Source organism: Strongyloides ratti, assembly GCF_001040885.1.
Source record: "Strongyloides ratti genome assembly S_ratti_ED321, chromosome : 2".
NCBI lineage: Eukaryota > Metazoa > Nematoda > Chromadorea > Rhabditida > Strongyloididae > Strongyloides > Strongyloides ratti.
In genome coordinates, this window is record NC_037308.1 from 2,677,334 (window position 1) to 2,703,210 (window position 25,877).

The window sequence follows — 25,877 nt, forward strand, 5'->3', positions numbered from 1 at the left end:
ATTAATGGTATGCTTATCATAATAAAAGAATATTTAAAGAATTATCATATATAAATATCATTAAAAAAATATCTCTAGAAAAAAAAACAGACATATTTAAATACTATATATTTTCTTATAAAATATGAGTAAGTAAAATGATAACATAATAGTGTAAATTTGATTTACCATCTGATAACAAAATTATAATCATACTAATGGTAATAAAAATAATATGATTTCTTTATAACTTTATATTTAATAGTTATAGGTTTATTTATCAAAAAGTAATTGATAATTAATAATTTAATAAAAAGTTAATAAAATTATAAAATAACTATGTAGGTAGAAAATGATAAAAATTTGTGTGAAAATAAAGTACATGCACTTTTTGTAAAATTTGTAATTATATAATATATATATATAATTTGTAATATTTTATCTAAAAATATAATATATATTTAATAGAGAAAAATTAAGTATATTATCAAAAATAAAATAAATGTTTCATTTAAAATGACATTAAAAACGGGTCTTTTTTTACTTGAAAAAGAGTAATCAAATAAATAGCATAAATTAAATCCTACCATAACATTGGTAATTTAAATTTAAAAAGTTGACAGCTAGTTTATTAAACATAAACATAATTAATGATATGCAAAGATTCATGATCAGTAATAATAAAATAGCGGCAGCTTGATATATTTATGTAAGAGATAAAATCTTGACATGCAATGAGTAGAGAAAAACTTTTATATTTGGAAATGTCTCTAAATTGAAGAAATAAAATGAGGATAAATATAACACAGTTTACATACATGCCAGATGGAGATACTGATCTCCTGGTGATTGGTATTAATTTAGAAATTATTAAGGGCACCATATTATTAGGGGTAATTGTAATGGCATTTATTAAAATAAAATTTAAAATAAAAAAATGAAAAAGAAGGCAATTGTTTTGTAGACACCTCCTATATAAATTAATTATTTTTTTTTCTTTTTTTTATGTGTATATATTTATATATATGTTATTTATTTATAAGTAAATATATCTACCAAAAATTATAAAGGATAAACCTAATATTAACAATTTGATAGCATGGCATTAAAAGTAAATATAAACATTTTTAATCTATCCTATCAACAATTTATCTGTTTAAACATCGATATAAAACATATGTAGGCAAATAGATGACAATCTTTTCAATCATTTTAAAGCTAATACTTAAATTGTCATTTTGACGTATGTTGATAGAAATAAACCGTTAAAAACCACAAAGACAATAAGAGTAATAAAGGAAGTGTGATTAAAAAAGATTTTATTAACTTTACACCTCCTACTAAATAATTATAAACTTTGGAATTATTTTTGGCATTTTATGTTGTCAAGTGGCCAGATATGGATATTTGATATATCATTAATAATGTTTTAAAAAAAAAGAAAGTTATGTTAAGCTAAATTGTCTATCAATATTCTGACCTAGGATATTATATGACAAACAGGAATGATTAAGATGTATGATATTTATGTATGGTGGTAAGGATACATTATGCAACTTGAAGAATTATTAATACACCATCTTGAATAACTTAAATATGAAATAAGATATATGTTATATTTGTTAATGTATAACTAAAACTTTCCTTAAGATATAATGAACAAAAAATAATAATAAAATTTAAAAAAAAAATTTTTTTAAAAAGTAAAAAAAAAGTACATTTAATTAATATCTTTTTTTATTTGAACCATACAATTTTGTTATTTTAAATTTATCATATTTAAAACTGGTATCAATCAACAATTATGGTGAAAGTATAATAATAATTACCTTGGCATAATAGTTCAGGGTAAATAATAAAAAGGTAATTACACGTGTTTCCTGTCAAAAACTGTTGGAAGTATGAAAAGATATGATTAGTTATATATCAAGTATAATAATCATCTCAAGAAAAGACAATAAAGTATGGTAGAGATAGAAAAGAATTTAATTTAAAATTCGGCAGGTGTCTTTATTTTTATAATATAAATACATATCTACCTTAATTAGATATTCTAATAAATTATAAAGTTCTGGACAATTAGACAAAGATATATACCTCATATTACTAATAACCAAAAAAAAAAGGTAATAATATAGAAATAAAATAACATTCAGGTGTATTAATAAAAATAAAAATTTTTAAATTTAAAAAGACAATAGAAATGTAACATGAATTTTTTTTGTTTATGTGATATTTAAGGTGCTGACTTAAGGGGGCACATCAAAAAGAAACCGCTTTGATCCAGATGATTAATGATAGATGATGATTGAAGAGTTACTATAGGTTAGCTTAAAAAAAAAAAGTTACTTGAGTATACAATGTGATTGTGATACATTATATAAAGGTAAACATATCATTAGTCATAAAAAATAATTTTTTTTTTTATCAGGGAAACAAAAGAACTGGTAAGTAAAAGGTGTACTTTTTTAAAGTTAAAAATATTAACGGAGACTTTACATAAATTTTTAGTATTCTTAGTTTTCTTTAACATAAACCATACAACTAATTAGAGAGAACGATTAGTAAAGATAGTAAATAGATTAAATAATTATATATAAAAATGAGACATATTTTGAAAAATACATATATAAAATGAAAGAATTTAAATGGTATAATAATAATAATATAATTTAGAATAAAATATTTTTAAAGTTAAAAAGATATTTAAATAAAATAATACAAATGGTAAAAAGAATAATGAAAAATGGTGCAAAAATGTAATATGATTACATAATAATCTTCTTTGAAAAAATTTTTTTCTTTATTCTTTTTCATATTAACTATTTAAAAGAATAATTTCAACAAGAAAATTTAAAATATTTCTTTATATTCTATCTATTTTTTTTTGTATCCATTATTTGGTTGAGATCAAAAAGGATAATTTTTATTGTTAAAATAATAATATTATAAATCTTGAACCAATCAAAATTCTATTAATGGCATATTAAAGATGACTTTAATATTATATTATAAAATATTAAACAAAGGCAATATTTTTTGCCATTATATCTACTTTTTTAAAATATTTTCTTTTGTTATAGAAACAATTATTATATAACTATCTAAAGTTATTATATCAAATAAAAAGTATTATTTCTATTTGATTGTCATATCTACATAATTATAAAAAAAGTAATTGTGAAGAAATTTAAAAACATATTAAAAAAAAAAGAAGCATATATATAATAAAAATTTTTTTTAGAAAGAAAGAAAGATGCATGCTCTGGCAAGAAGTAATTTACAACATTTTATAATTAGTTATAAAGAACCAAGTACTGTATTAGATGAAAGAAAAGCTCTTAAATTAGAAAAGGTAACTTTTTTTTTTATTTTATTACAAAACATGTAAATTTAACAATCATTATTTTGTTAATGAAATCAAAAGATTAAAAATAACTAAATAGTTATACTAAAGATTTTTAATATAATTTATCCCTATTGATGAGAACCACCATGTTTCATGAGAAAGTTTAGTTAAAAAAAAAAGTCATAAAATTTATAAAAAGTATAGGTAGAGATGTTATCTAGTGATTTAAAAATACTATTTAATGTAATATTTTGAATTAATTATCTAAACTGTGAGAATTAATCACTAAACTTTATTCACCTGGTATTATAAAAAAAAAAGTTTTTAAATTCTACTCATTTAATTAAAATATTTATTCATAAAATTTATAATTATACATACCATTAAAAGAATTATTGTCTTAAGAAATATTTTGACATTTCTTTACTTATTTAAAATAAATAAAGTAAAAAGTACATTTTTTTTTCTTGTAGAATTTCGATTCTTTTTCAAACATCTTTGATGGTAGAGAATGCCATCGACAAATGAAAGCATTAATAGAAAATGATGGTAGAAAAAAATTAGAACAAGCTAAGGTTTGTGTATTATAATGAAAAATAATAAAAAAAAACAATTTTTTTTATTTAGAAGAAAAGTGTATCATTTGCGGTTCGGACACTTCTTCCATACAATGGATGTCTTGATAATGACATTCCAGTACCAGGAAAAGCTGTATCATTTCAAGTGGGACAATTTTTACACATATATGAGGTTTGTTAGACATAGTTAATAGATATATACTTATCATAAAGGCAAACTATTCAATTGGGAATTTATAATGATTCTTCATTTAAGAATAATAATTTTTCTTAATTCAAAAATATAATATAAATAAAAATTAAATATACAGTAGCTGGCATATTATATAATATTTAATAAAAGTTTTTTTTTTCTTTTTTATTTTTAGAAATTTAATAATGATTGGTGGATAGGGCGTTTAGTAATTGATGGATCATTAATGGGTTTTATACCAACACCTACAAAATTTCAACAAATTCGAACACATCGTTTCAAAATTCTCCAAAGGTTAGCTTTTGTCATTCTATGTAATGTATATTTATATTGTAAAAACAAACAAAATTTCTAAAAGTTTATATGTATGATCACTTCAAAGTACTTAGTATTTTTGATCTTTTATTTGACTATTAATGAGCTATTAAGTATATGAATAGATTGCTTTTTTGTAACACAGATACTAAGTACATAAAATAATTATTTAAATTAAACTGTCGTGGTTAAGAAGTTTAAGTGCTTTTTATTATGTGAATATGAATCACCGATAATATAATAGAACAAATGTTTTTTATTTTAAAACAATTAAGGTTTAATCATAAAAAAAAAAGAAGTTTATAATAAAAATAAATTATTAACACATTTGCGTAATCAACACTTAATGAATGTGGCCTATTAAGTTTAATCTTAAGTGTTTCTTTTGTAATTAATTTAAACATTTCTATATAAAATTTTATAGAGGACTCAAGAAATCTAATTCATCATCATCCATGGAAACAACAACTGGAAAAGGAGGCCAAATACTTTATAATCAATCTATGTATTATGATGTTGTTCCACCAATGAGACCAGTTTGTTTTATAGGACCATCATTAAAAGGATATTATGTAAAATATAAATTTATATTTATTGTTAAAAAATAATATTAAAAAAAAATTTTTTTTTAGGTAACAGATTTTCTTCAAAAAGGTATATTTGATTGTTTAAAAGATTCTTTCAAAGATCGAGTTAATGTATGTAAAATGAATGATGATGCTATTAGCAATATTGGTAACAAATTTCATTCAACAGATTTAAATGGTAAGTTTTTGTTCTAATATAAAAATAATGAGATCAATTTAAAATAATTGCCTAATTATAAAAAAGGTTTTCTTCATTAAGGTTAGAATGGCTAAAACAAATAATTTATAAAACCGTTATTCAACACCAAAGTTAAGTACAATATATATATATATATATATATCATTTCGGCAGATGTCTTTTTATTTAAAAATATGAATATATATAACTATAAACTTTAAATGTGCTCCTTACAGAAAGTCATATTGGTAAAAGGGCAATAAACGATAAGTTATGTGCGCAAGAATAATGCCATTCAACGTGTTAAATAATGAGAAACTATATTTTTAGTTTGTGAAAGATAAAATAAAATAAATATATATATTAATCTCATTACATTTAAATTTGAAAATTGATAGGTTAATAATATTAATATTATTCTTTTTTTAATTGGATAAAAAAAAATTATGTCATGAGTTATACAAAAGAAACATTTATATAACTTTTTTTTTTTTGATAAATCAATTAAAAGATTAAAAATTGCTTTTAAATAAAATATAATAAAAAAATTTTTTTTTTAAGAATCATTTTATATGGAAGCAGAAAAAATTTTTAAAGAAAGTAACAAAATGAATCTAGTTCTCCTAGAAAATGGGAACATTGATAATCCAGCACATCTAAAAAATTCATTTTTGGCGCCTATTATAATATATATAAGAATTGAAAATTTGAAGGTTAGTTGAAGTTAAAATAATAAAATTAATATGTAATATATTTTATATATATATATATGTAAAAAAAAGTAATTTATACTTATTTATTTTAATTCTTACTTATTATTCACTTTACTTTCTGATAGATGGCATGTTATATAAGGTACCTATGATAGACAGGTGTCTTTTAAAAGTTTAAGAATTATTAATTAATAGGTATAGGTTTGTATTATTATAATTAAATACATCAAACAAATAATAAGTTTATTTTATTTTTATATATTGTTAAATAGTTAATATTTAAAAATACTTTGTCTTATAACAAAGAAAAAAATAAAATATAGATAAAATAAAAAGCTAATTGACTTGAGAATTTCAATTTATACCATACTACTTTAAAAAAAAAAAGAATACCGAAATTAAAAATAATTTATTATAACATTATTTTAGGTTTTAAGAAAATTAATTAAAAGTAATGATAAATGTACTGTTCATGAGGTTAAAGCCCAATTAGCATATGCCGAAAGTTTACTCCGCCTGGGAGATGACGTTTTTGATTTGGTTTTAAAAGAAAATGAACTTCCTAAAGTTGTTAAAGAAATTATATTATTTTTAGAAACCTATTGGAGAGCAACACACCCTAACTGGAAAGAAATAGAAAAAAATTCATTTAATGCTTCAAAATCTAAAATTTCATTTAGTGAACCATATTAAAGAAATGTCAAGTGGTTAAACAGAAGTTTAATTATCTAAAATCTCACCTATTTCATTGGTAAATCCTATTATGAAAGTATTTAATCATCATTACGTAATCAATTCGTATTAGTGAAACCAGAAATGGTATTTACTTGTCTCTTAAATAAAGTCAATCATGTTTGTTATTTCATAATTCTTTATATATATTCTAAAACATAATTAATACTTTATAATATCACATAATTACATCACACTATTAGCTTTATATAAACTACGTATAATAAAGGTAAATAACGTAAATTTAACAAACTACTGTAATAAAGAAGAAAATCTAAATCATAAGTAGTTTGAAAAAACAAAAAAAAAATGTAATTATATTAACTAAAAAGGTTTTAATTAAAATAATATTAATATTTACAAATATGTTGTCATTTTTTGATAATAATTACATTTTTTTTGAACACTTTCTTATCTAATAAACAAATGATTGTGGACAATTTAAAATATTAAAAAGTATTAATGTCTTGTTAACATTACTAATCCAATTTATAACACTGATAAAAGTAATATTATAATTTATTAAATATGATAAATACGTAAATTTATTTTTTTTTTCCACATTAATAAATGATAAAGAATAATTATAAATTTATTTGTGATGTTATTCTAATGATTCTTTAGACTTTAAAGAAAATTAATATAAAATATTAATTATATCAATTAAATTTCATAAATTGAAGAAAGATTAAAAAAAATAATAGAGACTAATTACTTTATTTATGTGGAAATAGCTTTTTAAATGAGTTTTCTATTTTAAATAGTTTTATTTCCTTACTAATGTCATTTTTAAATAGAAAAAAAAAAAACAACAAAGACCTTCAAAAATTTTAAAAGTATAAAATTGTAAAAAAACTAAAAATCTAATAATATCCTTTTAAAAAGAGGATAAAAATAAAATATGTAAAAATATTTTTATATTTAATTAATTTTTAGAATTATATATTGATATTAAGTATAATATTGGCAAAAAAAAATATTTTTTTAAAAAAGAACAATAAATATTAGTTTTCCAGTTATTGAATGATATGAATGTCTTTGTATTAAGAAAATAATATATAAGATTTATAATATGGATGCACTTTTAAATAATTGACATTATAAAGCTGTGATTAATAAATTTAAAAATATTACATTAAAATACTTGTGAAGTAATAATACATTTATTCTTATATTTAATAACAATATGTCGGTAAAATCAAATAAAATATAATATAAAAATTAGTGTTATAATGATAAGATGGGTAATTGTTAATGTTAATATTTTGTCTGATAAGAAAAAGTATTTCACTATATTTTACACAAAAATTATCCCATCATTTTGAGATGATTTTTTTTAATTTTCATCACTTTAAGGTGATATTTTTATTTCATCAATTCAAAGTAATTATTTCATAGAAAAAATTTTTTCCAAAAATTATATTTATTAATTAAATTATTATTTGTTGATCTTTGATATACTAGACACCTTTTTGTCCTACCACGGAAGTATTTATTTTTTACTGATAAAATTATCTTTTATTATTAATATTTATAATAATCTTAAACTTTTTTTTAAATATTATTTATGTAGTCAATGAATTTATATATTTCTAAAATATTAATAATTTTAACTCAAATTAATGAATTAAAATAACTAAAAAAATAATAATATATTAAAATTTACGTTATTATTTTTCCGGATTAAATATAAACTTTTTAATTATTTATAATAATTTAGTTCACCTTTTAATTGAATTTTTTTTTAAAGATTTCTAATTTGCTAAATTTTAAACAATTTAATATAAATACATTTATAAATAAAAACAGAATATTTATTTTGCAGGAAAAAAAAAAGAATTTATCAAAAAACTTTTGATTATTTATACAAATTTTTTTTTTGTTAATTTATTTTTCAATAAAATATTATTATTAAAATTTTCAATAAAATATTTTTTTTTTTAATTTCTAAAAAAAATCAATTTTTTTAAAATATTTTTATACTTAAAATATATATATATATATATTTGTTAAATTGAAAAATATATTTAATATTAAAAGAGAATATTCTTTTATATTTATTATTTGTTATACAATCAGTTTATTATATCAATTTTACTTTGTCTTGAAATGATTTATTTTTGGAATAATATACCCTTTCATAAATATATATGTATATATCCATCCTCTACTTCTTCCTGTGTGTAGTATTATTTTTATACGGAGCATAGACAATTTGCTTGCGTGTCAAAAAATAAAATATAATATATAGTATAACTGTTTTGTAAAAAAAAAAAAGTAAAGGTTTGTAAGATATATAAGTAAATATATATATATATCTTTATTGTTATTTTTTTTTACTATTATTATTTTTACAAAACTTATTTTTTTTTTCTATTTGTGCAATCACTTTTATATACAAAAATGTTTCTATATTTTTTTCTTGGTTTGTCTTTCATATTGACATCTCATTGTTTCTATGTTCCCGGTGTAGCACCTGTTCAATTTAAAATAGGAGATCCTATTGAAATAAAGGTATTTTATTTTATTTATACTTTTTTTTTTATAAAATGTTATATTAACTTTTAAGGGAATAAAATTAGAAAGTACTAAGACTGGTCTTCCATATGAATATTATAGTGTACCTTTTTGTAAACCACCTAAAGATAAGTTACATTATAAATCTGAAAATATTGGAGAGTTAATGAGAGGAGACAGAATTGTAAATACTTTATATAATGTTCAAATGAAAAGAGATGTAGATTGTGCAAGTGTATGCCAAACAACTAATGTATTTACAATTTTTAAAGAAGATTCTTATGTTTTAAGAAAAAGAATTCAGGAAGATTATCATGTACAATTATTAGTTGATAATTTACCATGTGCTACTAAATTTAAAGATCCAGAAACAGGTGAAATATTTTATGACCATGGTTATAGATTAGGTTATATTAATGAAGAGAATGATAAAATTTATGTTAATAATCATTTAGATATTGTATTAAAATATCATGAACCAGAACCTGATGTTTATAGAGTTGTTGGATTTGAAGTTCAACCAAAAAGTATTAATTCTGATAGTTACTCTTTTTCAAGTCCATTCCAATGTTCAATTGATCAAAGTAAAGGCCCTCAAGAGGTTAGAGAAACTCAAAATTACATTCATTGGACATATTCTATTAAATGGGAAGAAAGTGATATCCCATGGGCTTCAAGATGGGATTCATATTTAAATATGAAAGATCATAATATACATTATTTCTCAATTTTAAATTCAATTATAATTGTTGGATGCCTTGCCGGGTTTTTAAGTGCAATCATCGTAAAAACAGTTAGAAGAGATATTGCTACATATAATAAAAATGAAGAAATGGAAGATACATTAGAAGAAAGTGGTTGGAAATTGGTACATGGTGATGTTTTTAGGCCACCTCGTCATCAAATGATTTTAGTTAATTTTGTTGGATCAGGAATTCAACTTATTGGTATGATTGGTATTACAGTTACTTTTGCTATGTTAGGAATGTTATCACCTTCATCAAGAGGTTCATTAGCTACTGCTGCAATCTCATTATTCTGTCTTATGGGATTGATTTCTGGATATCATGCAGGAAGATTATATAAAACATTAAAAGGAAGAAATCCAAAACGATGTGCTTTTCAAACGGCAACATTATTTCCAGGGATTATTTTATGTTCAGGTTTTATTCTCAACTTTTTCTTAATTTCAAAAAATTCTTCCGGTGCCATACCATTTACAACAATGTTAACATTACTTTTCTTATGGTTTGGTGTTGATTTACCTTTAGTATTTTTAGGTTTCCATTTCGGATACCGTAAACATCCTTATCATCATCCTGTTAGAACAAATCAAATTCCACGTCAAGTTCCAGATCAACCATGGTATTTAAAAACTATTCCATCTTCTTTTCTTGCTGGTATTTTACCATTTGGTGCTATATTTATAGAATTGTATTTCATTTTTTCTGCAATATGGGAAAATCAATTTTATTATCTATTTGGTTTTCTTTTTATAGTTTGCATAATTGTATTTGTGGTTTGTTGTCAAATAGCTGTTCTTGTAACATATTTCTTATTATGTGCTGAAAATTATCATTGGTGGTGGAAATCTTTTGTTATCTCTGGTGGATCAGCAATTTATGTTATGGCTTATTCAGTTTTCTACTATTATACAAAATTAAATTTAATTGGTTTTGTTCCAATGGTATTATATTTTGCATACAGTACTCTTATTGCATTTTCAGTATGGATAATGACAGGATCAATTGGATTTTATGCTGCATATTATTTCTTGTTAAGAATATATTCAGCTGTAAAAATTGATTAAACCTAGATATAAATAGAATATTTTCAACTGTTAATGAAACAAATTATCGAAATATTTTATTGTCATATAGTAAAAAGTAGAAACATTTTTTTACTTGCAGATATTATTACTATATATTAATTAATACGTATAATATTTAAGTATTTTATTGTAGATAAAAAAAAATCTTATTTATTTTTGAAATAATTTTTTTAATTATGTTTTTATCATATAATATTTAATTTCTATTATTTTTATTTATTTTTTTATAATATTTTTTCTAGATATTATGATTGATTGTAAAGCAAAAGAAGTTGAAAATTATTCAAATTTATCCACAGCAAGAATACTTCTTTCTTTAGGAGGTATTTTTGGAGCACATAGAATATACCTTAAACAATATCCAGAAGCATTTATTTATTTATCAACATTTGGTGGTTTTTTAATAGCAATTTTTTATGATACCTTATATCTTCATCAAATAGTTGAAGAGTATAATAACAAAATATTAAATAAACAAGCAAATGAAAATGAGCGTTATTATAATACTCCAAGAAGATTATTTAATATCATACCATGGAATTCAATTTTATTTCTGTTAGCTCAAGTATCTTATGGAATATGGATTGGTACACTATTTTTAGGATTGAAAACAATGTTAAAATTTGAAGATGATCTTTTTTTATCAACAGCTATTAGTATTGCTATAGGTGTTTCATTTGGAGTATATATAATGGGTAATACTGGTTCTGAAAGGAGAGATCTTCTACCGATATGGTGTGCCTCTTTTGCTTTATCATTTTTATGTATATGTATATTAGATTTATCATACTTTAATACATTAGTTTTTACTTCAATTGCTGGTACTGCAATGGGAAATAAAGTAAAGTTAAGAAATGACTTAAGTAAAAATAATGAAAATGTGGATAATTCAAAAGAATTTTCTTTTAAACATTTCCTTTTTTGGACTTTTTTGTTTAGTCTTCTTCTTTTTTCACTATATCTGGGTGTCTCTGAAACAATACTTAATCGTAGAATAAGAGTTGGTAAAAGTTTTGATAGTAGAACAATACGTAATATAGCTTATAATTTTATTATGAGTAATCATGGACATAACAATAGATTATTTTTATCTTCAATTGAAATTACTTATTTACCTTCAGTTCACAAAAATTCAAAAATTAATGGACTTTTTAAGGTGGGTGATAATGATTGGACATCATCTCTTACTGTATTCATTGTGGATGTTGTACGTGCCATTTCTTACAAAGAATTTCTTGTAAAAGGAAAAAATTATAAAGAAGATACAATAATGCATCCAATGTTTTGGGCTTTCAATAGGATGTTTGTATTAAAAAGTTTGGAGCAAAAGATTTTTGAAAATGATAATGTATTAATGAAAGTATGTGAAAAGACAAGTAAAGAATATGAAAAAACAATAAAATTTACTTATTCAATGAATGATTCTTCTATGAAGAGAAATTACAAAAATTTAAATACTAAAAAATGTTGTGACAATTATACAAGTTTCTTAAAAGCTATGAACACCATATGAGTCAACAGCACTTTAATTTCTAAATTTATCAAAAAATATAAATGATCTCAATGTATTTATAAACAATCTCATTTGAAAACTTTAAAAATATTTAAATATGTATCATTTGATACTTTAAAATATTTATTTAATTTAATAGTAATAAAATATTATAATCTTTAATTTTTCAATTTATATGTTTTGAAATTATTTAGTTTAATGAAGAGAGATACCAAAAGTGATAAATTAATAACAAAAATTTTATTCATTAATTTGAACTTCCTAATCCCAAAATAACCAAAAAATTAAGTGGACTAAAACTTTTTAAAACTTCATTGGATTAATGTCACCCTATCATTTGTTTACTTTTTAAAATTATTATTACATATAAAACTTAACTAGAATAGAAATTTTTTAATTCAAAATTTTTAATTCTAGTAAATAGTTTGATTTTTAATTTTTAATTAATTTATTTTTTTGTCATTACCTATAACAATAGTTAATTTTTTTTTAAAACATCAAAAATGAGTGATATATTATATGGTGGTTACCAACATGAACCTGAAAAAGTAAAAGCAGCAATAAAAAACCTTGAACATAAAGTTGTAGAGATTAAAATGAATATAGAAAACGCTTTGTATCTTTTGGATCTTCAACAAAATGTAGCATTTGAAGATTTGATGGGTTTATTTACTTCTTTGGCTAATGCTATGGCACAAATGCAAACATTACTAAAAAGATCTGCTTTAACAGCATCACAGGATGACAGTGGAGCTTTTTTACGTAGTCATTTATTAGTTCCACAAGCTATTTCATTAGAACCTAATCAATTACTTCTTCAAAAGACAGAAGGAAGAATTCCTTATTGGAATCATGATGTTGTACCAGAATTTCTTTCAACAAAACTTAACCCCGAATTGGAGGCAATTGATAAGGCAATAGAAAATGAAAAAAATCTTAAATCTCAGGAACTTGTTACGAGGCAAATTAATCAGATGAATAAACATATTGATATTCTTCTTGGTGCATTAAATGAAGCTGGAAAAGTTGCTGCTGAAAATCATTCAAATAAGCCAACATACGACAATAATGAAACAGAGATAATGGTTCGGGCAATGATGAATGGTGAAGGTTTACCTTGTAGAAGTCAAATGAGTAGTTCTCAAACAGTACAACAAAAAAAGTAACACTTTATGTACGAACATAATTTTTACAAATGATAAATTTTTTACCAATAAAATTGTAAGTGTATATTGTAAGTTATTATAAATATTAAGTTTTTTTTTAACTTTTAAAAAGAATTAATTTTCAATGAAACTTTATAATAGAAATGTGTTTTTTTCAAAAAAAAATTTAAATTAAATATTGTATTAAAATAGTTCAATGTATATAAAACTATATTTTAACTATTAAAATCAGATAAACTAAAAGGACAAAAAAACATTATTTAAAATATCAGTTAATTTTTTTTATATATTCTAAATTATTTATCTATTTCAGGAAGTTTCATTAATTTTAAATTTCAAAAGATGACTATATTCTATTATAGATTTGCTTTGAATTTGGAAAATGTTTTTAACAGTTAACTATAAAATTAGTGTTAGCTTTTTAGAAATTACCATTTTATTTTTAACATTTTTTATTAATTAATTTTGTTTTGTTATTATTAATTTTTTTCTAAAATTATTTACAAATAAATTTTAGACAATTTATTTTTTTGTAAAAGAATTTGACAATTGATAAATAGTATGTAGTAATCGATAAATGGTATTTGGTAACTAATGATAACTAATTAAGCAAAAGAAGTTTTTAAATTTTTTATTATTAATAAAGGTCATATTGATGTTTTTATCATATAAGATGAAAAAAGAAGAGAAAATTGAAAAACATTAAATTTAAAATTACTGTTTAAATAAATTTCAAATGAATTCTATGAAATTTGTTACAATTATTATATATGAAAAAAATTCCATAAATTTTTTCTTTCAAAAATAACAAATTAATACTTTTAACAAACATAGTTTAGTTGCCATAGAAAAATATTTATACATATTATATAAGCTTCAATAAACCTATTAACAGGTAATTAACTAATGAATTATTTATGTAAAATTTTTTTTTTTAAAAAGAATAATTTTTCATTATTGCTTTAATTAATTTAACTTGTATATATTTATAATATAATAAAGCTTTTAATAATAAAAATAATTTTATTATCATTCAACGAGTTGGTAATTGGTCTCTTCTGATGGTAAAGAACATGGAATAACAATTATTGCTGCTAAAATTAATATACAAAATATATATAAAGATAATCTATCCACAACTAGTGCCATAAATTTCCAATCGGCATTTTCATTTTCTTCCTCCTCTTCATCAGCAATTTTTTGTTTTGCTGTTTTAAGAAAATCATGAAGTTCCGTTATTAAATTATCAAATTTTTTATTTTCATTAATACATACATTTCTGCAACAATAACCTTCTGAATTATATAATAAGTCATGTTTATTTTCATTATATTTTGTAGAGTCTTGCAATTGTTCATGCCTTAATGATGATAAATCATCAGAATCTTCACATGTTCCATTTGTTGAATAAAAAGTTCTTTCAGACATTTTTTTTACCAATAATTTTCGTTTTTTTCTTTCTACATGATTTATTAAATCTTGATTATAACGAAGTAATGGTCCACCAACTGATTTCCAGGCTTCATTTTCAGCATGAAGTGATGTAATACGTTCTAAAGAAGCTATTGAATTAACTCTCATTAATCTTCCAGTCATACTTGAATTTTCTTTCAATTTAGGATTTGATAATGAATTATATTTAGGTGGAATAACTGTATCATACTTTTTATACCTTTTTTTACAGGGAATTATCTTTTCAGGTCTTTTAAAAAATTTATCTGGTCGATTCATTAATAGAAGCCATGGTAAATATTCAAGAAAAATTTTTTTCATCTAGAATAAATAAAAAATAAGCTTTGTATTTTTTTTAACACTTACCCATGGAGTCATTTTATGTGTCTTGGGATTACGAAAGAATATATTAATAATTAAAATTGTTGAAACAATTGAAGCTCCAAGTATTAACATTGATGCTGAAAAAAATAAAGCTATAATTGGAATTGTTTCACTGGTAACAGGTGTGACATCCGAAACCATTCCAAGAAAAACTAAAACTGATAGTAAATTTGTAATTTGAAGTGTTATTTTTTCACCACATTCTGATGGAAGTGTAAATCCAAGAACATTTGTAATACTAATTATGGAACTTGGAATAATCCAATTGATAACATAGTATAAACTTTTTCTTTTAATATGAATATAAAAATATAATTCTACATATTTTTTATTATTAAATTCAGTTGCTATTCTACGTGCTGGTGTGCTTATTATGTCCCATTCACCATGTTTTACATAATATGATAAATCCATTTGATGTGGTGACTCTAGTCCTGATGAATCAACTGCCAAATCTAGTTGATCTCTTCCATATGTCCAAGAACCTTAATTACTAGTAATAAAAAAAAATTGTAAATAAAATATAAACAAACCATATTTTAAATAACATAATTGGCTATCCCAAGGAAACCATCTAGAATCAATGTTACATGATGTTTTAATAATTGCTGGTGGTGCATATAATACATGTCCATTATTTTGAATAACAACATTAACGGGAAAATTTGCATCAAATTTATCATCAGCAGAATTAAATAATAAGATATCAGGTTTCCAAACAGAATCAGGTGGTAATTGTATTGTCTTTATACCACCATATTCTTCTGGATCCCATATTAATTTATAATCACTCCATGTAAATTGTGTCCAAAGAACCAAATTTAATATTTGATTTTTTTCATCCTTTAATTATTTTTTATTATTAGTTGTTTATTTTTTTATCTAAATAAACTTACAACATCAACAATTTGTTGTAATAATACTCTTAGATTAACTTCAACAGCCTCTGTATGATTCAGTATTGGTCGTTCACTTGTATCATAATCTTGTTTTAAATCCTGTAGTAATCTATATTCATGAGGACTTGACTTGATTTTAATACATAAAATTTTTAAAATAACAAGCCAAAAAATGAGCATGATAGTAAAAATAAAAATCGTTAAATACTATTAATTTGACAGAATAATATTCTTACAACATAACAGTAATATCTTACTAAAAGATATCTTTACGACAACAGAAATTTAGATGTAATTTTATGTCAAATTCTTTAATTAAGTATATGTGTTTAAAAGTTATTTGAGGTACTCTTGATTTATTTAATGATAATGAACTCGTAATTAAGAATTAGTTTATATATTTGAAAATGATAACTTAGTAATCTTTTGTATAAACATTCTTACAAATTGTATAAAAGATTAATTATACTAAAATTAAAAATTTATATTTATGTTTGAAAAAAATAAATAATTAATTTTTTTTTTAAGAAATGATTTATAAATTTAAAAATTTTAATTTGAAAATTAAAAAAAAATCTACAATATTAAATTTTTAATATTCTTATTAATCACTTTTTGTTATTGAAATAAATTTCATTGAGAACAGTAAACATAACATATCACGTATAATCTACCTTTTTTTCTCGTACAATTTTTAGCCATATATCAATAATTTTCTTTCATTTTATAATTATCAAAAAATATCTGTCGGAGTATTCATTTAACAATGAATATATGTTGTTATATTATGTGTAAACAAATATTTTCTTTAAATCTTTAATACTATTAGAGAATATTTTTCAATTTTCCATCAGTTTATAATAAGAAATGGGAAAACACATATTTTGCCTTTATACCAACAACTCTATGTCCTGGTCATTTCTTTTCCTAAAATAACATTCCTTTCTACCATACCAGTAATTTTTTTTTTCTTTTATTATTACAATATTATTAAAATACTCCTTGTTATAAATAATATTTTTTTTTTATTCAGTAAAAGACATTTAACTTACCATAGTTTATCTTATTCTGACATATGTATATTCATTTAAATGAATATTAAATATAATATTATATTAATATTATAAATTTTCTAAATATTTTATTAAATTATATATTTATAGTTGTAATAAAAATATTTCATTTGTAAAAAAATTAGAAAAATCAAATATATATTTATGCATCTTTGTTTTCTCATCAAACCAAATTTTGAAAAAATAAAGTAGTCTTTCTCCTGCCATTTAAATTTCATAAAATTTGGTATATCGCATCCTTGGGCTAGTTTCGTATTCTATTTTTTCCTCTTTTTCAAATACCAGTTTTTTTAGGTATATCGATATACTTAAGAGTTTTTTTGAAAAATATAGTACACTGAAAATTTTCTTATATTTTTTTAGTATATTTTAATTTTAAAATAAAGAAATAATTTTTTATTTTTGCTTTATCAATAGTATTTTTTTTTATTATTCTATCTATACACATAATGTTCCTCGTCATCAATTTTGAACAATTGTATCACCATCAGGGTTTAATTTATCTTAATCGATTAAATATTAACTAATTTATTTATAAATAATAATTTTTATTTTCAGGGTATATTTTATTTTTGGCATTTTGCATATTTTAAAATGTCAACACATCTTTCCAATCCACATAATAAAGGTGGAAATAAAAATCGTGGTTCAAGAAAAAATACTTACCGTGGACCTCATGTGAATAGTGGAAATTATATAAATCACACTGAAAATAATTATACTTCCAACTCGCAGCATATTACTCAACCAGAGGTTCAATTTGCTACTCCTCAGTTGCTTAATGTTAGTTATAGTGCTCCAGAGCATCATCCACAACCACAAATGTAAGTTATTTCTTAATTTATTTATTATTATAATTTTTTTAATTATTTAGGCAACATACACATCATAATGTTGCAGGACAAGTTGATCAACCAACAAATTTAATACATACACAAGTTACAACAATGCCATATTTTAATGGTCATCAAGCACCAATGGGATATGTTCAGCCAACTGCTCCAATTCCCCTTCCAGTGTTTCATCCTAACGCAATTTCTTATAGTCAACCGGGACAAGTTCCACAAAATTATCCTCCTGCTATTGAAAGTTATCAAGTTCCACAGCCAGTAAATTATCGTCCTATACCTGCTCCAGTTCCTGGCAGTACTGAATTTGAACTTGTAGAATGCAAAAAACCTGCTGTCATTCAGAAGAAAGAAAAAAGAATTTTAAGTGTTTGTGATCCTGAGACGAAAAAATCAATATTTGATGAAGGAGCAAGTAATTTAAATAAAGACATATCTTCTAAAGAATCTACGCCTTCTGAAGTAACTCTTCATAAGTCAGCATCAGGTTCTTCCGTAAAACAGCACTTAGTTATTGAGAAAGCACCTTCGATAAGGTCAAGGCAAAATTCTGAAAGAGTATCAGAATTAGGAGGTAACAATAATGAGGGTTCTAATTGGATCAAGGAAGAATTTAAACGACAAATAGCAGAGAGAGCAGTTGGATCATCTACTGAAGCTGCTTTAGGAGATAAAATTAAACCAGAAGATGAAACTGTTAAAGATGAAAGAGATCCAATAAATAATATAATTTCTCAGGCAGAGATACTGGCTAATACTATTAGCGAATCGATAGAAAAATTGGAACTTGAAGCTCCATCAAAAGAAGTCATTGATGGTCAAAAGGAGGAAGAAGTTAAAACTGAAAGCAAAAATGAAACAGATACTTCTGGAAACTTGATTACATCATCTAGTACTTTAGTAAAGGGTACGTCAAAAGATCAAGTCCAAAAAAAGTTATCATTTGCCTCAGAACAACCAAAAATAGAGAAAAAGGCTGACAAAGAAACTTACTTAGAAATTGAAGCTGATATGAAACGGTCAATGGAAGATCCTAAATTTGATATTGAAAATTGTGTTTATCCAAAGAACTTTATACGAACATACAGACTTGCTGTGTCATTATTTAAGATAGCATCAAATCCTGTTAGTGATGAGATAAAAGCTCTCCTATATTATGATAAGAGTAGTATATCAACATCAATGAAAGGTCGGAGAAATGATAATCAGTTTCAACCACCATGGAGTAAAACAGTTAATGATCAGGGTAGAAAAAGTTATGGTGGTAGGAATAGTCATGGTCATAGCAGTGATAGGAGGAAAAATAGAAATAATGCTGTTGCAAGGCCTTCAATTGAGCGATCAAGAGCAAATGTTCAATTGCATAGATCAGAAAATGCTTGGAAACCTTCTGCTTGTAGTGATGACATAAATTCTAAATTATTAAAAGAAGTACGCGGTATTCTTAATAAAATTACACCAACTAATTTTGAAGCATTAATGACAGAATTTTTACAATTTAGACTCTTTGAAAAGAAAGAGATATTGCAAGATGTAATTGATCTTATATTTGCTAAGGCTGTTGAGGAGCCAAGATTTTGTTCTATTTATAGTGATTTGTATAATGCCCAAGTAAATGATGAAAAGAAACAAACAAGTAGTGTAAAAAGCTCTTTTGGTACTGCATTAATTCAAAAATGTCAAGTTACTTTTGAGAAAAAAGATTTTCCTTTCTCAAAGGAGATGGAACAAATTAATGAAGAATTAAAAAGTGAAACAGATGAAGAAAAAATTAAAGAGAAAACTGATAGGCTAGCTGAGTTGGTAGAAAAGGAAAAACGCTTCACTTTTGGTACAATTCGTTTTATTGCTCACCTGTACCGTCATGATCTTCTAGTAACAAAAATCATCTCCTATTGTGTAACATATTTATTAAATATGTTCCAAAATGAAAACAATGAAAAAGCTCTGGAACAGGCAGTATTATTATTTGAAACTGTCGGAAAACATTGGAGTGGATTACCACGCAACAGTGAAAATAATTCAGATATTGGTATGTCATTACAACATTTTAAAAAATATCTGCCCAATAATGAATCAAACCCTTACAATCTTTCAAAACGTATGCAATTTATGATTGAAAATTTAATTGAAACTAGTGAAAATAATTGGGTTGCTAAAAACTCTAGGATGCGTGATGGTCCTAAAAAAATTGATGAGGTTCATGAAGAAATTAAAAATGAAGAAATGCAAAATGCTTATCTTCGTGATCAATATTCTAAGGAGAAAGACAATGAGTCTAGCAAAAGAAAGCCTTACAGTGGAACCAATTCGGTTGACAAAAGATATAACTTATCTAAAAATTCTTCAATTAATAGAAAAAATACGGATCTTCGCGATAGTGGACATTATACTCTTAAAACGCAAGCTAAGAGTTTTGCTGATGGTTGCAATCCAAAAGATACTAAAACTATTAATGAAAAAAGTGGAACTATTCCAAGAAGCAAAAAAAGTGATGGTGGTAGAAAAGATGGAAATAGTAGTAAGAGACAAGCATCACCACAATGGAGTCGTCCATCTACAAATTCTAGAAAAAGCACAAAGGCTGTTGAATGTTTTGATGATGACTTTTATAATGATCAAACTCCTGAAGTTACAATAGTAGATGTAAAATATAATAAAGATGAACTCAATAAACAGTTAAAACAATTAGCTAATGATCATGGTCAACCAGATAAAATTGCTGAAGTAAGTTTTAATTTATTAAATTAATAGTTTCTTTTCTTATTTATAGCTTAAAGATATGATTGAAAGGTATTTAAATGAAGAAAACTGTTGTGAAGTTGTTGAGACTATTATGTTATTTGTATTTTATGATATCAATAAAGTTAGAAGTACCATTGAAAGAGCAACTATTGGTAGATTGATAGGATGTTTGTTAAGTGGTCCAAAAAATGCAGAAGTCCTTCATGGGTAAGTTAAATGCCAATTTAGTTTTAATTTCTTTTTGTAGCCTTGTGAGTTTATGTGAACATTTTGATGATTTTGGTGTTACATCTGACTGTCCACGTGCCTGGATATACTTTGGAGAGCTATTAGCTAATGCTATTATTTATGATACTTCTACAAATGTTTCCAGTGAAAAGTTAACATTAGATAAATTGGATAGGATTTTTTCAGCTGCAGAGCCAAAAGAAACTAAAGATGAATTTTTATTTGCCTTCTTAAAAAGCACAATTACAGAAGAAAATTTATTAGAACCAATAGAGGATAATGAAAAGCGTGATGAATTTATAAAGTCGTTAGTGATATCTATAAACAAAATGAAATTAACTGATACTGGAATAATAAGTGAAAAAATGGAAGAAAAATTAAAAAATGTTTCATCGAAAAGAGATAATAAAAACTTATTGGAAGTGATCAAAGGTTAATGATAACAAATAGTTTTTCTAATAAAAGTGTCTTTTAATCAAGTTTTATTTACAGAAACCCAATAATATTCTACATTATTTTCTTGTTAACTTTTTATTGTTACTAAATATAAAAATTTCGATGTATTTTTTGTTGTTATAATATATGTTTATTTAAATAAATGTCACAGCAAGTTTAAATAAATCAAACTATTTTTAAGTAGATTATTTTTAATTTATCTATTGTCAAATATCTAAAGATCAGTTTCTTTTTAATAAATTCATTTATTTGAACTGAAAATGTTCCTTTCAAAGTTGATATTTTAATGACCTATTTTTTAGTTAGAAGAACAAAGGAACGAATAAAATTTACCTGTAATATAACTTATATTAATAATAGAAATTCTATTTTTAACAACAGGTATTGAGAAATGTCATTTCAGTCGTAATATCTTCTATATAAATATGAAATATTTCTTATATCATTTCTATAATTATCAAATATTTACATGTTTTTTATAAAATTATTTTTTATTTTTGCACTTCCTATTATTATATATGGTCAATATCTAAATTTTCAACAACCTAATACATTTTTAGGGTATGAAACATTACCATTTCTATCATCAGAAGGTACCAATTCTTTATTACAATTTGGAAAAGCTAAAAAAGTTGAAGATTTTGGAGAACCAACAATTAATGTTGATTTGGAATTAAATAAAAAAAATGCAGAGATACCTGTAAAAGTTTTACCAAAAGGTATATATACATATTCAGATACTCAAAGAGATTTTAATTCTAATTTCAAGCTACCTGATATTAATAATCCAATTGACATCAGTGGTTTTATGAAAAGTAAAAATAATTATGTATGTATTAATAACTTTATGCTTTATGAAAAAAAACCTTTTTTTTAGATAAATGGATTATATCTTCCAATGCCATTTGGAATGGAACCAGTTAATGTACAATTTTTTCGAGAAAATGAACAAGAAAATGCCATTGAAGGAGCATTTAGTACAGAAGGTAAAATTATAAAAGCCAAAGAGAAAGCCAAAGTTATTTGTAATAAAGGACCAACAAAAGAATGTGATGAAGCTTTAGAAGAATACTATATTTTGATGTCAGATAATGTTAATGAGAAAGATGCACCATTATTTGAAAAACTTGTAAAATTAACAGACTCAATAGGGAGTGCTGGATATAGAGATAATAAGAAAAAAGGATTAGGAGTATTATTAGGTTTACCAGGAATGGAAGATCCTGTATATTGGAAGGCACGATTTGACAATTTCAATGATAATTCCATATTTCTTAATGCAAATATGCCAAAGTATAATAATTAATAATAAAAAAAAATACAATTCTTATTTATTTAATAATAATAATTATTTTTTATAATAATAAAAGTTCTTGCAACGCAACAATTGGAAATGTATTTATAAGGTATTTCTGTCTACGTGTTAAACTTTTTATCATTTGGACTTTAAAATTATTAACACTATAGAATTTTAATTATGATTGGTAAATCTAAGAATTTGTTTCTTTTTGATGTTGATGGAACGTTAACAGAATCTAGGCAAACAATTTCAAATGAAAATCTTCAATTTTTTAAAGAACTTTCAAAAAATCAAAATTTAGGAATTGTTGGAGGATCTGATTTTGGAAAAATTTGTGAACAAATGGGTCTATCTGAGGAGGATTGTTAGTTTAATTTATAAATAATTTAATTTGTTTAATGTTTCTAGTATGTTCTACATTTTCATACGTTTTTGCTGAGAATGGTTTAGATGGAAAAATTAATGGAAAACAAATTCAGAAACAATCTATTCTTAAATTCTTAGGAGATTCTAAATACCAAATTTTAATAAATTATATTTTTAAATTATTTTCAGAAATTGATATTCCTAAAAAAAGAGGAAATTTTGTGGAGTTAAGAAATGGAATGATAAATATTTCTCCTATTGGTCGTAGTTGTACTCAAGAGGAAAGAATTGAATTTTTTTTATATGATCAACAACATAATGTTAGAAGAGAAATTGTAGAAAAATTAAAAGAAAAATTTACTGAATATGAACTTGATTTTGTTATTGGAGGTCAAATATCTATAGACATCTTTCCTTTAGGTTGGGATAAAAGATATTGTTTAAAATATATTGAGGGTGAATTTGAAAAAATTTACTTTTTTGGTGATAAAACTATGCCAGGTGGTAATGATTATGCCTTATTTATTGATAATCGTACAATTGGTCATACTGTTAGTGGACCTGATGATACAGTTAAACAAGTTAAAGATATTATAAATAATTTAAAATAAAATAAAATACTTTTTTTTATATATAAGTGGGAAATAAGTTGTTAAATTTTACTTTGTTTTTAATTTTTTTATAAACTTGTCTGAGAAAAAAAAATGCGCTGACAACAAATAGTGCAATTATTTTTTTTAAATAATATGCTCTCATATGATATGCACCAAAAAGTGTAAAATTGACATTTGTTGTAAAATTGTAATTTTAAATGAAACTAAAAAGAAAAACCACAAAAAAATAAATTTTATAACATAAAAAAGGGAAATGATAAATAGTCGTTAAAACACTATGAAAAATATTAAAAAAAAATTTCACTTTTAAAAATCATACTATTTTGTGAATCTTCAAAAATAAAATATTTTTAGGAAAATATTAATATGTTTCTTAAATATAATATTATCACTACATGAACTTTAACAAGAGATAAAGGAGATATTGGAGTACAACATTTTAGAGATTTATAGATAAATCCATATTTAAAAATTAGATTAAAAAATCTCAATAAGTTAAAAAAAATTTGAACATTTTTTATAAATTTTTTTTTAAAAATATTAATATCGTTTTTAAAAACAACTTTATTAAACTTTTGATTTATAATTCATGCTGAGATATAGTTAATAAATAACTTTCAAGATAATTTTTTAAAAATAATGATGATAAATTTATATTTCTAATAAAAATTTATATTTATTTTAAATTGCATTTGAATGAATTATTTTGATCATTCACTTTTAGAAAAAATATATTTGTATGTCATTATTTCAAAATATCAAAAAATAAAAATTTAAAATATATGATTAGTCAACTAGATTTTGTTTAAAGTTTTTATTAGAGTAAAAAAAACATTGATAACATGTTGAAACTGTAGTCAATTTAAATGTTTCACAAAAATATTACAGAAAAATGGCATTTGATTGTATGATTGAAATCAAAGTTTTATGTTTTCAATAGAATTTATATATTTTTTGGAGTAAAGAAATGGTATCCATACCATATTATGAAAAGAAGCTTAAAGTGCTACGACACCACAGTCAAGTTGTATTAATCATTGTTTATTCTTAAATTTAAGAATCATTAACATTTTAAACTAATATCTTTAATTGATTTTATTCTTTTATATATTAATCCTCACATTTTTAAACATTTATACTTAAATTTGTTAACAATTATAATTGTATTTAGCAAGCCATTCACCTCGCCACTTTTATAAAAAGATACACATATATACTTATCTATTTTAGTATCAATAAACAATTATCATTTAATTTTAGAAATTGTTTAGTACTATGAGATAATAAATTGATTTATATTTAAAAAAAACTTTTTATTTTATACAAAAATTTAATCTTATTTTTCTTTTTAAATAATAAAAATATTTTTTATGTTTTTTTTTATTGAAAAATAAAGGTAATTTTTACTTGGGTATATTTTTTTAAAGATAATCTTGATATATGAATACTTTTAAATTATGTTAAAAGATTAATTATTATAAAAAAAAAGTTAATATCATATTTTAAATAAAGAAAAAAATATTACTTTTGTTTTAAATTTTTAAAATACCATTAACGTTCTTGACTTTTTTTACCTAACTTTAAATCGTATCTATGACCTGTTATGACCTTTACTTTAAAACCTTATTAATAACTTTGTTGTAAAGTTATCTGTTATTTATATATGTATAATATCATATATTTCAAAGCATAAAGAAGAAAAAATGAATTGATTTTATAAATCAAAACATTAAATATATATATATATATATATTTTTATAATACAATATGTTTTAACATGATCTTAATCTTACACATTAGAATATTGTAATAAGTATATTCTAAATATTTAACTTTAAAAATATATTCATTTGTAATTATA

At 22.7% G+C, this 25,877-nt stretch overlaps 6 protein-coding genes across 6 annotated transcripts; 5 read left to right on the forward strand and 1 right to left on the reverse strand.

Annotated features, from left to right (window-relative positions):
• Positions 1 to 797: 797 nt before the first annotated feature.
• Positions 798 to 6,585, forward strand: SRAE_2000083700 (Calcium channel, voltage-dependent, beta 2b; the record flags this gene model as incomplete). The annotated part of the gene is made up of 9 exons (XM_024651717.1): positions 798 to 872; positions 3,224 to 3,334; positions 3,802 to 3,903; positions 3,956 to 4,078; positions 4,275 to 4,393; positions 4,839 to 4,986; positions 5,047 to 5,179; positions 5,741 to 5,892; positions 6,322 to 6,585. The coding sequence occupies 9 exons, from the start codon at positions 798 to 800 to the stop codon at positions 6,583 to 6,585; spliced, it is 1,227 nt and encodes a 408-aa protein (XP_024505367.1).
• Positions 6,586 to 9,027: 2,442 nt separating this feature from the next.
• Positions 9,028 to 10,951, forward strand: SRAE_2000083800 (Transmembrane 9 superfamily member 4; the record flags this gene model as incomplete). Its single annotated transcript, XM_024651719.1, has 3 exons — positions 9,028 to 9,138; positions 9,194 to 9,548; positions 9,597 to 10,951. The coding sequence occupies 3 exons, from the start codon at positions 9,028 to 9,030 to the stop codon at positions 10,949 to 10,951; spliced, it is 1,821 nt and encodes a 606-aa protein (XP_024505368.1).
• A 268-nt stretch (positions 10,952 to 11,219) lies between these two features.
• On the forward strand, positions 11,220 to 12,485 carry SRAE_2000083900 (TM2 domain-containing protein; the record flags this gene model as incomplete). Its single annotated transcript, XM_024651720.1, has 1 exon — positions 11,220 to 12,485. One exon carries the CDS (start codon positions 11,220 to 11,222, stop codon positions 12,483 to 12,485), a length of 1,266 nt encoding a protein of 421 aa, XP_024505369.1.
• Positions 12,486 to 12,988: 503 nt separating this feature from the next.
• Positions 12,989 to 13,651, forward strand: SRAE_2000084000 (Mediator of RNA polymerase II transcription subunit 8; the record flags this gene model as incomplete). The annotated part of the gene is made up of 1 exon (XM_024651721.1): positions 12,989 to 13,651. One exon carries the CDS (start codon positions 12,989 to 12,991, stop codon positions 13,649 to 13,651), a length of 663 nt encoding a protein of 220 aa, XP_024505370.1.
• A 1,029-nt stretch (positions 13,652 to 14,680) lies between these two features.
• On the reverse strand, positions 14,681 to 16,566 carry SRAE_2000084100 (Nicotinic acetylcholine receptor family and Neurotransmitter-gated ion-channel transmembrane domain and Neurotransmitter-gated ion-channel family and Neurotransmitter-gated ion-channel ligand-binding domain and Nicotinic acetylcholine-gated receptor, transmembrane domain-containing protein; the record flags this gene model as incomplete). Its single annotated transcript, XM_024651722.1, has 4 exons — positions 14,681 to 15,424; positions 15,470 to 15,972; positions 16,021 to 16,330; positions 16,384 to 16,566. The coding sequence occupies 4 exons, from the start codon at positions 16,564 to 16,566 to the stop codon at positions 14,681 to 14,683; spliced, it is 1,740 nt and encodes a 579-aa protein (XP_024505371.1).
• Positions 16,567 to 18,053: 1,487 nt separating this feature from the next.
• SRAE_2000084200 (MIF4G-like, type 3 domain and Eukaryotic phosphomannomutase family and HAD-superfamily hydrolase, subfamily IIB and MIF4-like, type 1/2/3 domain and Armadillo-type fold domain and HAD-like domain-containing protein) lies at positions 18,054 to 24,013 on the forward strand (the record flags this gene model as incomplete). The annotated part of the gene is made up of 10 exons (XM_024651723.1): positions 18,054 to 18,283; positions 18,334 to 21,034; positions 21,081 to 21,259; positions 21,300 to 21,712; positions 22,297 to 22,565; positions 22,614 to 23,029; positions 23,107 to 23,142; positions 23,204 to 23,220; positions 23,269 to 23,400; positions 23,445 to 24,013. The coding sequence occupies 10 exons, from the start codon at positions 18,054 to 18,056 to the stop codon at positions 24,011 to 24,013; spliced, it is 4,962 nt and encodes a 1,653-aa protein (XP_024505372.1).
• Between the last annotated feature and the right edge of the window lie 1,864 nt (positions 24,014 to 25,877).